General features: G+C 45.2%; 1 protein-coding gene across 1 annotated transcript; it reads left to right on the top strand.

Annotated features, from left to right (window-relative positions):
- Positions 1 to 22: 22 nt before the first annotated feature.
- MTHFR (methylenetetrahydrofolate reductase) lies at positions 23 to 16,311 on the top strand. The gene is made up of 12 exons (XM_072425807.1): positions 23 to 172; positions 6,523 to 6,760; positions 8,514 to 8,752; positions 9,168 to 9,278; positions 9,363 to 9,556; positions 9,683 to 9,933; positions 10,024 to 10,158; positions 10,835 to 11,015; positions 12,015 to 12,197; positions 12,646 to 12,747; positions 12,870 to 12,989; positions 13,403 to 16,311. Exons 2-12 carry the CDS (start codon positions 6,543 to 6,545, stop codon positions 13,598 to 13,600), a joined length of 1,932 nt encoding a protein of 643 aa, XP_072281908.1. The 5' UTR covers positions 23 to 172; positions 6,523 to 6,542; the 3' UTR covers positions 13,601 to 16,311.
- Positions 16,312 to 16,432: the final 121 nt, after the last annotated feature.

The following is a 16,432-nucleotide window of genomic DNA, read 5'->3' as shown; positions in this document are numbered from 1 at the left end:
CTTCGTACGGAATGGAGCAGGACATGTTGCTGTACGGACTGACGATGGTCACGTGAGGTTGTTGGCCGGCCCGGGACTGAGGTGACGTCACGGGAGGTGTAACGCACGCACGCGGTGGATTCGGGAGCGAGCCTGGGACAGCAGCGGCGTGAGGAGAGCGGTGGTGGAGGAGGTGAGGGGGAGCTGGATGTGAAAGGGGTTAATGGGGACTAATCTCTGGGGAAAGGGCACACCGGGTGGTGGAGGCCCCTGGAGGAGTCGGAGTGTGCCAGGGGCCCCATTCTGTATGTTGTCCTCCATTCATTGTATTAGCTGTGGTAATTTGGGGGCTGCAAGAGAAGTCCCAGCATGACGGCTGCACTTTACAGGGAACATGCTGGGAGTTGTAGTCCTCCTTGGTGCTGTGTGAATGAATGACAGGAGCACATGGGGGTGGGACACTGACATTGGGGGGACTTTACACTGGGGGGGGCACATTGAGGTCACAGTGCAGCAATAGTGACCCCAGGGGTATAAAAGCACAGTGCAGCAATAATTATCTTAGGGGGGATGGGGGGGGGGGGGCACAGTGCAGCAATGCTGACCCCAGGGGTGGAGGGGTTACAATGTAATGATGTGGACCCCTGGGGGGGATTCATGGAATTTTGCCAGCTGGGTAGTGACATGGACATGCTCCATGCAGAGACACCCCCATTCTGGTTCCAAGCCCCCTGTGCATCCCTGGTGAGCCGTCCCCAATGGTGGAGCATTCCCCATTCTGTGCCCCTCGCTCCTTTATTCTCTGGTTTAGGTCTGCACCCCCCTCGCAGTTTCTGCCCCCTTAGCAGATGGTCTGACTTGCAGACTTTGCAGCAAAGAAGGCGTTCCTGTATGTGTGCCCCCTGGCTGCTCACTGCACAGCCAATCAGCTGTTTGGTGTTGAGTGATTGTCCAATGGGAAGGCTGGAGCAGTGACACCGGAAGCTATCAAACTGGACATAGGAAGTTGGGGTGTCACTGGGTCAGTGCTGGAACCAAATCCCCCTCCTGTAACTTTGTATTGCAGTCCTGGAATGAGGAATACTCGGCTAATGTGTGAACAACGAAGATTCCCCGGGGCACTGCCTCTCATTATGGATGGAGCACAATTCCACCCCTCGTCATCATTTGTTACATTAGCTGCATGCAGAGTTCAGGAGCAATTCAGCCTAATCTGGTCATGTGACTGGCTCCTGGGAACTGTCCAAGGTGCCCATTTAATGCCATCTGCTCCCAGTCAGCCTGAAGCTGACTGGGAGCTGGCATTTGTGTATCTTATTTTTTAGCCCCTCAATGTCATTGAACCTCAGCCATTCTGTATCCCAAAGGATGTTGGTGCTGGTGCTCCAGGTGGCCCCAGGGCTTGGGTTACCCTAAGGGTGTCAGGGGTTCTGCACAGCCCGCTTATATGGCAGGACTAGGGGGCTCAGCGGGGCCCCATGATGGGCCAGAGTGCCTTTTATGTTTTTAGTTGCATGGAGCCAGTTGTTATTGTTGGTGCCCAGAGACTGAAACATGTTGCTCAGGAAGGGTTTGGTTCCGGTGTTTGGATGCCGTAACTGTATTTGGCTTGGCACGGCCCGGCTGACTTTTGCCCCAGTTTCTCTCTTTGCTTTATTGCCAGAAACATTTTTGTGTCTGGGAACAGCAAGCGCCGAGCCGTGTACAGAGCTGCGGCATTTATTTTTGCTTTGTAGAGGTCGCAGTCTGTACCTGGCACAAGAAATTGCGGGGCCACAGTCACCACCTGGCTCATAGGGACAGGTTTAGGGCCCAGAGATATTTGTGTGATGCCTTAAATAAATAAACAGCGCAGTTTTGTTTTGTTTATTTTTTTCTATTTTGGTCATTGTTTGCTTGTTCCAAACTCGCATCGATTTCGCCATCTGGCTGGAGAGGATCCAGGGCACGTGATAGGGACAACAATTGGGTAATGTTTGGATGGCGAGGGGGGGTGACCTCCAGGGGCTGATGGGCCAAATACCAGGTGGCTATAAGCCAAAAAACATTGAATCTGACTCCATTCTGTTCTGTATTGATCTGTAATGCCCATTGATATGCAGCAGGCACAACCCCTCCACCGTCTATGCTACCAACACAGCTGGTTGTCACTGTAACCATCAGGGGGCGCTCTCATTGGCTGGCACTTTTTAGGAATGCTCCTGGCTGCATTTGGTATCTGCTGATCGATGGGTGCTTGGTGGTGACCAGTTAATGATCAATATTACAGCGTTCTCCCCAGCTCCTTATGGCTGGGCGCACCATCCGACACTTTTCAGTAACCACCTGGCTGTTTTTCTTTGGTTAATGAAGAGTTGGGTCACAACATTAGGGCTGACACCCGCCTACAATTTCTGAAAATTTCTGGGTTTAACACCTAGGAGATAGCATTTGTTAAATCTGGTCCTGTGCCCTATGTATAGCCTCCTTTAATGGTGTGAATGTACCAAAGAAAATGCTTTGTACCTGCTGAAATAAAACCACCTGCTCACAAAATCCTGCCTTTAAAATATCAGAATGGTAAAGTGCAATCACTGTGTTGTATTATTAAGCAATGTGCAGATCTGGAATCTGCAATTTGCCTCATTGAATGGGGCTCCTGAGGGGCCCCATGTGCTTCCGTACTTTCAGGGCTATAGTGGGGAGATTAAGTGGCACCTTATAAAGATTTGGGGTCATTGCTATGAGGACTCCTTGTGCACCGTAAATTAGAACATCGGCTGCACCCTGCCAGTCACCAACCTTCTGCAATGGCAAATCAGTGCTGGGGTGCTGCAAATAGCATTATGTGGGGCAACCCCAAGGTCCATGCTGGTGGATCTGTGTGGGGTAAACTGGGGAGAGAGGGGTTAAATCTGCATACCTGGGGGGTAGGACTTAATTAGAAACTTACAGAGCTTTCTGTACTGATAAGAGGTTCAAACAGTGCAAAGCCGGATCAAATATCACCTGACACTGAAAATAGCAACACGTTCTCCTCTCCATGCCGGGAGCCCCATTGCTCCATGGAACTCTGCCTGGGTTTATAAAGCCCCCCAGGCACCGTTGATTGTTTCCCCCTTTTTTGCTTTTACGGCCTTTAACTAGGCTTTGGCTGAGCTGCAGGAGTGCCATGGAAGTGTTAACATTTTGTGCATTTCTCCAGCTCCCCAAAGCAATATTATATATTAATCCGTCTTCCATGAGAAGAAACATATTGTAATGTCACAACTTGTTATTCCCCATGTTGGAATTTTGTGTTTTCTTTGCAGATTCTGATCACCCAGCTATGGTTTGTATTTTGGTCACCATGCTGAGATAATGGGATAGGTCAGCCAGACATCACCAAATCCACCGCCCTTGACCTTTTATTTTTCACCGTGCAGGAAAATGTTTCTATGGACTGGTTGGGGGTGTTGGATCGGAGGGTTGCTAATCTTGCATGGAACCGGTCCAGGGGAAGAGCGTGCCGTCCTTGTTGGCTGCACCATTGTGCTCAGGAATGATCCGCGTCCTGTCTCTGGTCTTTTAATTCGGACGTTAGGTAAGCCGGCTCCTGGTCACAGGAAAGGCTGAAGCCGCCGGACGCTCTCTTTCTTTGGACCGGTTCCAAGTTCTTTCACAGATAGCACCCTCTGGCCCATCACCAGGGAATGCTGCAGCCCAGCTTGGCACAGCCCCATGCTAAGGGGTGCTTAAAAATTGCCATGACCCCCAACAGGTAAAGAAGTGATGTTTATAAGCTGAGGAAGGATTTTATTTTGGGGGTTCAGCTGCTTGGTCCCCAAAGAAATAATCCTGAGTTGGATGAGATGATGATCTTCACTCTCTGGGTGGTCTTTGGTGCATTGGATAACCATTCCTATGCACTGAATTCCCAACCAGTAATCCAGTACTCACCCCCCATTCTGAACCCTTGTCTGCTCTGCAACATTGTTTAGATTTTCTGCAATGGAGAGCAGCTTGTCCCTGCAGATTGGACAGCTCATGTCCAGCTAATAAAACAAAACTTGTATCAAGAGCAACATACAAAATCCTCTCCCCCAGACTGCAACATTGTACCCAGTCACAAGGTGAGAAGCTGCAGCAGGGGCTGATCTGTGTCACATATTTTTGTAACATTGATTTACATGAATGTGGCATCCCAGTCCAGGACATGGTGACCCTGGATGATGTCTGCACAAAGCTGATTCTGTGTATCTGCAGATGACAGGTGAGAGGTGAATAATACCTGCAAGTGTTTCACTGACACGTTGCTCGGGATAATCAAACTCCCCTATACTACAAATACTACAGATTGCATAGTAAGCGTTGCTGGTGATCTGTCGCCACTGGCCCATTGGCTCACCCACGTCACCTGACACTTTGCCTTTGATTAATGACATCTTATCTCCATGTGGTCTCCAGTCAGGAAAGTTGAGGCAATGCTGAGCTCGTGTTCATAGTGAAAGGATTTTCCCCTCTGTGCCTATACATGAACCCAACGACCTAAAAATAGTGACGAGTCAGCGGCTAAAGTCTAACGTGACCTGCTGCCTATCAGTAACGTTCTGCTGTCCAGGAATCACTGCTGTATTGTCTTTTGGAGATAAAACTCTGATTAGACACCTGCCATCCAGAACAGGTATACGTGTACAGTACTCGATTGCTGCAATCTGCCCTTTTTACTGCAATGGAATGATCTGGCGTGATGGAAAGAGTGACCAGTAAAATCATCCGATGCACTGCTGGGGTTGGGCTGAAAATGTTGCAATTGTGTAACATCAGATTTAATATTATTTATTATTATCCAGTCAGACATAATACACAGTTTTGTACAAAGTCCATAGTCATCTCACTCAGAGGAGCTCACAATCTAATGGCACTACCATAGTCATATGTCATTACCAGAGGTCAACTATGGGGGAAACCAATTAACCTATCTGCATGTTTTTGGAATGTGGGAGGAAACAGGGGTACCAGAGGAAACCCACCCAGACATGGGGAGTACCTGCAAACTCCATGCAGATAGTCTCCTGGCCAATCTGGGATCCAGCGCTGCAAAGGCCAGAGTACTAACCACTGAGCCACCTTGCTGCCCATTAATGTGTTGGATAGAGGGGATAAGATCGTGGTGTTTTAGTTTTGCAACCAGTGTCGTGTAAGGGGGAGGGGGTTCCATCACTTTTGACAGAAATTGCTTTGAGGTTCCATTCCCAGCAGCAGCATTGGTAACATTGCTCATTGCAAGGACAAGGAGATTATTCTATGTCTCATGGCTTCAGTTTACTCCAACATATTGCATGGTATGGATCATCTCGTACTTCACCTCACTGCAAAGGAATGGAAAGGAGAGGACTGTTCATGCATATAGAATATCTGATGCCTTGCCAGTCCTGCCTCTGTCATTGTTTTTTTCCTAAAATAAGTATATAAAAAATATTTCCCCAGGTCCTAGGAGGTGTACATGGCATTGCATCTTTGTATTTCAATGATTCTTCGAGGATTCTGAATGCAGCGGTGATGTCAATCACATCTCCCAGGACCCATTAGAGTCTTTTTTTTTTTTTTTTTTTTGTGTGTTTTTTTATTTGTTTTGTTTGAACACATTGAACACACACAAACAAAATCACACCAAGATTGAAGCATCAATATAAGTGACTGGTATATATACCCTGTTTCCCCTATGATAAGGCACTGTCTTATATTTTTTGAAATGCCAAAATATGCCCTAGGTCTTATTTTCAGGGGGATGTCTTATTTTTCCATCAAGAAGACTACAGTACCCATTTATTGTTGAAAATCACTCATGTGCCATTGATTGTCCCCTTCTGATCACTCTGTGCCATTCATTGTCCCCTTCTGATCACTGACTCGCCGGGTCACAGACTCTGTTAGTGCAGGGATCAGCAGCTTGCTTGTCCTTTGAAGTTACTTTCAGTTTCACTCTGCACTGCAGCCAGCATCGAGGAGTCACACAGAGTCACACAGTATCAGGTATCGGAGGATGTCTTATTTGCGGGGGGTGCTTTATTTTAATTGTTTGAGCAAAAATCTGGGGGTGGCATATTTGATGGGGATGCCTTATCATCAGGGAAACACGGTAGATAATTTTGCTTATCCCAGGGTTCAGCTTTACAACCCAAAAGACTGTAATCCCTGGATTTGTTTGATTTGGGCGGGTATTATTGCAGAAAGAGACAGGCGATGTCCCTTCAGCAATAATGCATCTTATCTGCCTAATTTCTCTGGGTTTCAGCTTTGGTTTCCCAGAGAAAGCCAGTCATCACAACTTCCCTTGCATATGCAGAGAGTTGCGTGATCATAGTCGGTATAATCAATCCAGATTGTCTGTAGGAGGAGAAAGAGAAGGGAGATGGTGGCACCATGAGCTGCACCACGGATAGGTAGGCTGTGCGGATTTATTTCCACTAAGGTTTCGTCAGCTGCCATAATGTAATATATCACTTGTTGCTGTGGTATCTCTGTGAGTTTATGTACACAATCCCTTTAATGCGTATTGTTCTTGTTTGTTTCTCTCCTCAGTTTGATCTTCAGTCCTCACCATGGTGAATTCCAGCCTCATCGACAGTGGCACCGCCAGCTGTAGCAGCAGCACAGATTCCAAGGAAAGCTCCAGATGTTCCACCCCCATCCTCGACCTTGAGCGTTATGAACGCCTTCGGGATAAAATGCGCAGGCGCATTGACTCCGGAGACAAGTGGTTCTCATTGGAGTTCTTCCCTCCACGCACAGCCAGCGGTGCTGTCAACCTGATCTCCAGGTGAGCTGACAGACAGGTGCTTCTTCCAACCTTCTGGCCGAATCCGGCCTTGGTGAAATGACTGGGTTCTCTTTCTTGTGGGCTACCGGACGCTTACCAGGCAAGAAATGTTGTGCGGATCCAGATTACTGCTTGTGGTTTATTTACAAGTTGCCTAATAGAGTAACAAAATGGTAAAATAAACATCAACCATCCTTGTCCTGACAACCTCACTGACATGCAAGTCCATGAGAAAAACAGAGTTAGTGACTATGGTAGGGAGTGTGACAAAGTAATAGCAATGCAAAGCTCTTTTCTGTATACACACTTCCCCACTAGGACCTCAGCATTCCTTACACCTGCCAGCCTAAATAGCACACCTGACCTCTACACAGGTAGAAAAACCTGCACATGGACCAGATAGTCAGGGGACCCTGCTGACTCCTCTCTGATCAACGCCAGGACCATGAACTTTTTTTTTTTTTCCAAAACCAAAATGAAAAACAACCCTACCATTCTGCAGTGCCTGACACTGGGTGCACCAGATACACCATAATACATGACTTTCAAATACTGTGAGACCTTGCCACAGTTGCTGCATTTATTCTTTGGGAAAGCTAGATGGGAGCTTCATTGAGAATTTAGAAAAATTCCAGAACAGATAGAAAATGTCTTCTCTTCCTGTCCTTGTGACAACCTTTATGTCTCAGTAACCAGGATAAAAGAACGTGAGTTTCCCTACTGATTTAAGAAAGGGCGATCTGTTGGTTCTCCATAAAAATGACACATATTGTGAAATGTGTTCACTCCATTTATTCAAGTGATGATTAGCTGATACAATGGCCACTTACACATGATGGAAATGGTATTAGCAACTATTCACTAGCAATTTTAATGCTCTTGCCCTGTTTTTTATTATTACACAGTATTTATATAGCGCTAACATATTACACAGTGCTGTATAAAGTCAATAGTCATGTCACTAGCTTGTCCCTACAAGGAGCTCACAATCTAATGTTAATGTTCCCACCATAGTTATGTCATTAATACAGTCTTAGGTCAATTTCAGGGGGAGGCCAATTAACCTAACTGCATGTTTTTGGAATATAAACTAGAATATAAACTTCACCTCCACATTACAAATGTTCCTAGTGGTATTTACCAGCGCCAAACATCCTGATTTTCACCAAAGTACACAAGCCCAATGGAAGTAAATAGGTCATGTATGCCCCTTTCAAATATAGGGATCAGTTACTCCAAGTGAAGATGGGAGCATTGGGAATGTAGGGTGATTATATAATATCAGATCACCACTCCATTTTAAATTCTTGTCTCGGTGCTCTCTTGGGACTTTCTATGTAAATTCTTATTTCCTGGCCAAGGAGCCAGCTTGTCTTCTTCAACTGATCTTTAGCAATAAGAACCTAACAAATGACACCTAACAGGAAGTCGTAACATTCAACTGGACTTGGGTATCGGCCATTCTGATGATCGACAAGTTGATTCTTTGAAGAACAAGTTCAGGATTACCAGCTACTACCTGATTTACCATGACCTGGATAAATTAAAACTTCAGATGTATTTGAGAGAAGATCTTGCTCTATAAAATACAATGATTTGCTAGACATGCACTATAATTCCCACTGTCTATAAAATATATATAAATACACTGTCTGCTTGTGTTCTGCTAGCATTGGCAACAAGCTGTAATTGTAAGATGTCATCTCCAAAGTACAATTGTGTATTTAGCGGTCTGTGTCTTCCTGTTTTTTAGGTTTGATCGCATGGGCTCCGGAGGGCCCCTCTTCATAGATGTAACCTGGCACCCTGCAGGGGACCCCGGCTCTGATAAGGAAACCTCCTCCATGATCATTGCAAGCACGGCTGTCAATTTTTGCGGCCTGGAGACTGTTCTGCACATGACGTGTTGTCATCAAACCAAGGAGCAGATTACACAACACCTACAAAAAGCCAAGCACCAAGGATTGAAGAACATCATGGCTCTCCGGGGAGGTAAGGTCATAGGTCTGGTATTACCCAACCGGGAGATAACTTGGTTTAAATGGCTGCAGGCTCCACTTTTGGCTATAGTTGGTGAATGGCTTGCATGGACAGGAGGTGAGGAACATTTTTCATGGTAAAACTGGAGATTCTAAGCTGTCCTTCCACTATATAACATTTCTTTTTATGGCTGATGGTCTGTGGGATCTTGTTGGACTTTCTGGAAAGTGGGAAGAATTATTTACTTCCTATAAACAAATGGGGACAATAAAAACCTGACAAATTCTAATCTTTCCCCACTCCATCCAGAAGTTACATTTTTATTAGGAGTTGAGCTTCAGCCAGTTCAAGTCCCCAACAATATCACAGGTGCCAATAAGTGGTCTTTATTCATATATTTCTATATTGGGCTTTCTTAATACTTTAGATCCCATTGGAGAAGAATGGGAGGATGAAGCAGAAGGATTTAATTATGCCGTTGACCTGGTGAAGCACATCCGGCAGGAGTTTAATGACTACTTTGACGTCTGTGTTGCTGGTAAGTTTTTTTTGCTACAAATATGAAGTTTTATCTGGATTCTGTGATAATGGAAACAATGACGGTCACATTGTGTATGTATAGGTTACCCCAAAGGCCACCCTGAGGCAGAAAACTACGAGCAAGATCTGAAGCACCTAAAGGAAAAGGTGGATGCCGGGGCTGATTTCATTATTACGCAGCTTTTCTTCCGTGCAGAGACCTTCCTACAGTTCCTTAAGGACTGCAGAGCCATAGGGATCACCTGCCCCATTCTTCCGGGAATCTTCCCCATCCAGGTACGATTGTGTCTCTTGCTGGGTCTCTTTATCATTTATACATACAAACATGAGACCGTTTGCATTACTCAGCAGTTGTTTGTCCCCTCCTCATCCTTTGAAAGTAACTTCCTCACCTTCCTGTAGGGTTATTGTTCCTTGCGGCAATTGGTGAAACTCTCCAAACTAGAGGTACCCAAAGAAATCACAGATGTGATTGAACCCATTAAGGACAATGATGCCGCCATTAGGAATTACGGTATTGACCTGGCCGTGTCTATGTGCAGAGAGCTGTTGGACAGTGGAATGGTGCACGGGCTGCACTTCTACACACTGAACCGGGAGGTGGCCACCATGGACGTGCTGCGGCGTCTGGGGATGTGGCAGGAAGACCCTAGGTGGGTGACATTCCCAGCATTATTCATGTTATGTCTTCTGTGTTCACTATGATTTTGGATATTCATTGTTTTTTCCCAATGGTACTTCAGGCGCCCTCTCCCATGGGCAGTCAGCGCAAATCCAAAGAGAAGGGTGGAGGATGTCCGTCCTATTTTCTGGGCCTCCAGACCAAAGAGCTACATTCACAGAACCCAGGAGTGGGACGACTTCCCCAATGGACGCTGGTAAGTGTGCGGCTAATCGTATTCAGGAAAGAATGGTAGGAAATTGGAGTTGGAAAGTGTTGATTTCTAGGCTGGGGAGTGAACCAACTACTGGAGCAGGTGGTCAAGATTCTATAAAAACTCTTTTTTACTGTTTGCTCTTTCCAGTATTTAACCTCCCTGGCGTTCTGAATAATAAGTATTTTTAAATGTTGAAACAGGACATTTAAAAATACTTCCTATTTTATATTTCCCGCATGGTCCCGCCTTCTAGCCGCACGCTTGCACTGCCCGGCCCACATCTGCTTCCCCAATGATCACACGCCGGGGAAGCAGATGCGGGCATCGCTGGAGGACGGCGCAGCACGTGGGGACCAGGTAAGACTTGAAAACCACTGACAATTCCACCTCGAGTGTGGCTCGGGGTTACCACTTTTGGTATGGATAAGTCACTTCGAGCCACACTCGGGAACCCAAGGAAAGCTCTGTCTATTGTCCTCATCATTCTTGTACATAGAGAAAATATGGAGGGTGATAATTTAACCCTATGGGGGGGATGCCTTTACAATATAGAAGGCTACCAGAGTATGTATAGAAAAACTATGTATCCCTATGCAGAGCCATAAATAATAATAAATATAATTAAAAAAATCTATGCTTGTGTATTTGCATCTTAACATTGTATTTGGTTTTAAAGGGGCAATTCATCATCTCCGGCCTTTGGAGAATTGAAGGACTACTACCTCTTCTACCTAAAGAGCAAATCACCACGAGATCAGTTGCTGAAAATGTGGGGTGAGGAGCTGAACAGCGAGGAGAGCGTGTATGAGGTGTTCACCAGCTACATATCGGGGATCCCCAACAAGAATGGACACAGAGTAAGTTAGGGATTGGATAGGGTAACTGGTAACAGGTAATTTTATGAATGGATAGGGGGAGGCAGATGAGTTGCCTTGGAGCATCGGAGAATCATGGGAAATTTCAAAGAAGGAATTATTATGGTTTAATCTCTCTAGCAGTCTAATTCCGTCCAAATTTCCATGCAAAAAGCAGTACAATTTTTTGCATGGAAATTATTTTTCATTGTAGGCTACAATTCTTAGGCATAACACACCGATATTTAATAAATTGAATACATTTAATAATAAACTTTAAATAACAAAACACAAAAATCTGTTAAAGAAATAAAAAAAAATATTAAGCATGTAATGTAAGTGTACAGTAGCATATATATATATATATATATATATATATATATATATATATATATATATATATATATGTGTGTTTCTTTGTATTGGATTCAATACAGCTATTTTGTATTAAATCCAATACAAAATGATTTGAATTTCCCACTGATCCGCTCGTCCGCACCGACTTTACCGGGAAACCACGGAGATCGTCGCAGCATTCACCAGCTGGAGATCGAGGAGGAAGGACGTGTCCCCAGGACCTGCAAGGACCAGCAGGACGCCGGGGGACGACAACGGAGCAAGGTAAGTGGGGTTTTTTTTTTTTTTTTACTTAAAAGCTACCCCGAGTGTGGCTCTGGAGTACCAATTTTTGCATGGAAAATCCACCCTGAGTCACACTCGGGAATACCGCTAGGGGGGTCAACCTACCATTTCTGAAATGTATAATAAGCTTTTTCAGCCTATTTGTTTATATAGACTATATTGCTTTACCTTTTACCAGTCATATACGTTCTCTGTAGAATGACCATGAATTGTCCTAGTATTGGAGTGGACATTGTGTCCACACCATATTCAGCAGAGTGGTCTGGTTGTCCATTGCTTTGATCCAGCATAAGACGATGGAAGAGACAGGGGTTGTCCAGCTTCTGAAGGCATCTAACCATACTTTCCTCTCCTCCCCAGGTGAATTGTCTGCCTTGGAACGATGATCCATTGGCCCCAGAAACCAATTTGCTGAAAGACCAGTTGGCGAAGGTCAACAAAAGAGGAATCCTGACCATTAATTCACAGCCCAACGTGAATGGGAAGCCCTCCACAGATCCAGTTGTTGGCTGGGGCCCCAGCAAGGGCTACGTCTTCCAAAAGGTAGAATGTTAAATTTAGAAATGGCAAAAGTCGCCCTATAAAGTGGGTCTAAACTCAGAAATTCTGCATTAATTCTGCCTGGTCACATGATTAGCACTGAATCAAGGTCTTTGTAGGTTTAGAGGGTGTTAGTTGGTAAATATTAGTCAGACTGTGGCTTTCCTTTATCTTCTAACAGATCCCCCTACCATTGCCAAAGCTGTGAATAGTGAGGAAGTTCTGTGTTTTATAGGAAAAGGTGTTTTGAGTCTTTTTATAAACAGCTAATTACATAATGGAAGCTGAATCTTTCTATTATTATGAGTTGAGATTTGTCATTAGATCCCCATTCCCAATCCCTGGTCTCCTTTATAAAGAATATACATAATATTGTTATTATTAGTATCCCCCTTCATTCTTCAATCCCATGTACATCCTGCCATGTACTCAATGCTCTTTGTGTACACAGGCTTACCTGGAGTTCTTTGCATCCAGCGAGATGGTGACGGCTCTTATCAAAGTCCTGAAGAAATATGAACCTCGTGTCAACTACCATATCGTCAATGTGCATGTATGTATCTATCTCTATTTGTAGTTCCGCTTTGCTGATCACAGATTTGACCCTCTGCCGCATTAATGAAATCATTCAGAGCAGTCAGTGGACACAATTTCATATTAAATTTTTCTTGTCAGGGAAAAAACATCACCAACGCCCATGATCTTCAACCAAACGCTGTAACGTGGGGCATCTTTCCCGGCCGTGAAATTATCCAGCCAACGGTGGTGGACCCTGTTAGCTTCATGTACTGGAAGGTAGGTAGTCACCTCTGTCCCTGCATATAAAAAACTGATGTGTCTGCTTTGTCTATGCTCCCTAAGCACTTATGTTTATAGGAGCGTTGGGTGGGGGCAATGGGCAGCACATTTTTGTATTTCGTCAAACCCTCAAATTGTTCTTGATCCATCATCAAAAATCGTCTTCTGACAATTGTCATTCTGCTCATTTTTTTGTGAGCCCAGCCTGCGAATTGCACCCCCAATATAAGGTGCATCATCCCACAGACTGGGTTTACAATACTGAGCCCTGGAAGAATGCCATGGGGTCTACAGGAAGGAGCTGTGTATGGGGTTCTCTTTAAGAACAAGGAAAATGTCCTTATATTTAATATGGGTCTGGTGTAAAATATTGAGGGTTCAGTTGTATCTGATGGGCTTTTCTTGCACAGGATGAAGCCTTTGCCTTGTGGATCGAGCAGTGGGCGAAGCTCTATGAGGAGGAATCGCCATCCCGCATGATCATTCAGTACATCCACGATAACTACTTCCTAGTCAATCTGGTGGACAACGATTTCCCCCTGGACAGCTGCCTGTGGCAGGTGATTGAGGACACGTTTCAAGAACACGATCACCCAACAGAGCAATGACTCTGATCCAGCAGCTACTGCCACTACCTCGTGGTGCATGGAGTAGGCCCCTGCCATTGGTCGGAGATGGTCCTGTTCCTCACCTTCATGTATGGAAATGTGATTTTATTATATGATCCGTCCAAACAGGATTCCTAGGATGAAAAAACCCTTCATACAACCAACTACAACCCACTCATAGGGACAGAGTAACAAAATAGGTTACTTTTCGATTTTCTTGCCGCCTACTTACCTTCCAGAACTTTTGCAGCACTTATTATCAATGCATTTTTTTAAAAGAGATGATTTGGCCAAAGTGGACTTTATCCAAGGGCCAAGGTACTGATTCTTATGAAGTGGTGGCCCTTAACTTGGGGCCTTTCTTGTTTTTGATGGGGTCCATGCTATAAAAGGCCATCTGGTCTTTGGATGCACACCCTTTCATTGAAAGTGCAATATTAAAAAAAGAATCCTCCACTTAGGAAGACATTTTTGACAAATGGCTGATTTTTATATTTGGAGATCCAGAAGATAATTTTTGATTATGCATTTTTTATCACAAGCATGAATGAATCAGACTGCTCAGCGAGGCCAAAAGGTTGTGGACCCCCCTGACCTATATCACATCTATATGAGCATGTTGGTCATCTTAATCCTATCATATGGAGTCCCCTTTCCCATTTTTTCTTGACCACCTCCACTTCTGGAGTGACTTTAGAGTTACCAGTGCAGACCGTCTGTGTTCCCACTCATCCCAAAACTGCGGTATGGTTGAGGTCACGGCTCTATACAGGATGTCTGAGTTCCTCCACAACTGGTCCGTCTGTCTCTATGGAGCTGAATTTGTACTTGGAGGGCACAGTCATTCTATACAGAAAAGAGTCTTCACCTGACTCCTAGCGCAAGGTTGGATGGAGGGGCACAGCATTCTCCCCGGCCCCTTTTAGCTGGGTGCACCACCTGGCTGTTTACTGAAGAGTTGGGTCACAGTACAGGGGCTGCCACATGCCTACAATTTCATCCAACCCAGCTTAAAATATGCCTGGGTTTAACACTATAGCACAATTGCACAAAAATGTCTTTGTTATACCATTGGCGGGGGGGCCACATACTGCTGTCCATATACTGTTCTCCAAATTTTTTTTTTAATAGGAAGTCCTCTGCAACTGTAGTGCAATATGTAGCACCAATCTACAGCTCCCGAACGTTTCTCATCACAATACACTACAAGTCTGATTTTCAGAGCACTATTTTCCAATGTTTTATAAATGCATTAAATGTGTTCTCATGTTCTGTATAGAGACTTCTCCTTCCTAACCGATCCCTGGCAATGAAATTAATGAGCTACAATGAATTGCAGCTGCTTATTCATCATTTTGAGCTGCTCATAGGTACTGACGCATGTTTCCGGGTCCTGTGCATGAGATTGAGCTATTGGATTCTGAAAGACTAACTCTGGACACAATAACCTTACCAGGGTGAACGCACGGCTTCAAAGGCAGCCACGTGTCATGAAGGTTTCTTCTAGATCCTGCTGCTGTCTTCATGTTTGGATTGCTTGATTGTTCTGGTTCTTGCCGTACTCCCAGGTCCCTCAGAATAGGTCACTATTAGGTGTGACGGGGCCTTAGACTGCCATATTGTCTTTTATGGGGGGGCATGGAGGGGTTCGATGTACTAAGGGAGATATGATAGGGACCCATGTGGGTAGATATAGGGTGTAGGGGTCCTCTGTGTAAGAAGTAGTATGTTGTGTTCCCATTGGTGACAGGAGGTGCACAGGGGTCCTGTGTGCAAGGGGAGTTACAGAGGGCCCCAATTCTGAGGTTAGGCCCTAGTGTGTAAGGCGGCAAAGAGTATAAGAGGCCCCATGTGTGTGAAGTGGGGGAGGATACAGGGTGCTCTTGTCTAAGGTGGGGCAAACTATAGAGTCTTGGGGAGCACACAGGAAGCCCCATTTATGAGGAGATGGAGAGTACGGGGCCCCATGTTTGAAGTGAGGGATGATAGGGTCCAGTGTTGGGTTGCAAATCTCATAGACCCCAGCTCCATATCCATGTCTCTCCCCTCTCCCATTTACAAAGCACACAGCACCAGCCTCTGGTTTGTGAATGGTAGGGGCACGGCTGCAGCTATCGGATCTACCGCAGTTGCATCCACATGGCCTGGAAGTGCAGCGGGAACTATGGCCATCCCGGCATGTGCATAATCAGATTTGTTGGAAAAGCCTAGGGTAAAAAGAAGAAGGTAGCATTATTGTTTTATAAATCAGACTCCCTCACATGTGCCCAGGACAAGCAGAAATGCAGCTTTTTATGTGGACTGAACGCGGTAATCACGACCGGCCCTGGCGTGCACCGAGTCCTGGGGCTGCAGTAGATGGGTGTTGTGTTCCTGTATTAAAGTGCCCATCCAACAGGGGGCAGCAGATTCCCACCAATGGTCCCATGTGGATGTCAGATCTGAAGCTGCGTATTGCCATCCTTTCATCTGGCCTTATGGTTTTATTTGATTGGCTGGCACCGCAGGTCCGATGAGCCCATTTGCTGCATGTTTCTGATGCGTGGTTCCAGCTGCGCTGAGAAGTTTCGTCCCCTTAGGACTGCTGACTGTTCACTGTGTTCAAACTTTAAACCATGGAATCTCTCTGAAGGGAAAAACTTTTTTTTTAAATCTATTTTTAAGAAGTTGTGTAAAGTGATTTCAGCAGAAGCAATAAATCTTTTGCTAGATTTGATTGTGTTCAATTATTAAAATCATTTAAATCCCCATGTGGGATATGGCAAATGTTGGGTAGCTGTGTACACACGTCGGGTGAATATCATCTGGGATGAACGGTCTCGGGTGAGAATC

The sequence above is a fragment of the Pyxicephalus adspersus genome, chromosome 11 (genome assembly GCF_032062135.1).
Source record: "Pyxicephalus adspersus chromosome 11, UCB_Pads_2.0, whole genome shotgun sequence".
NCBI lineage: Eukaryota > Metazoa > Chordata > Amphibia > Anura > Pyxicephalidae > Pyxicephalus > Pyxicephalus adspersus.
Note: the sequence above shows the minus strand (reverse complement) of the source record. Positions and strands in the feature narration are given on the sequence as shown.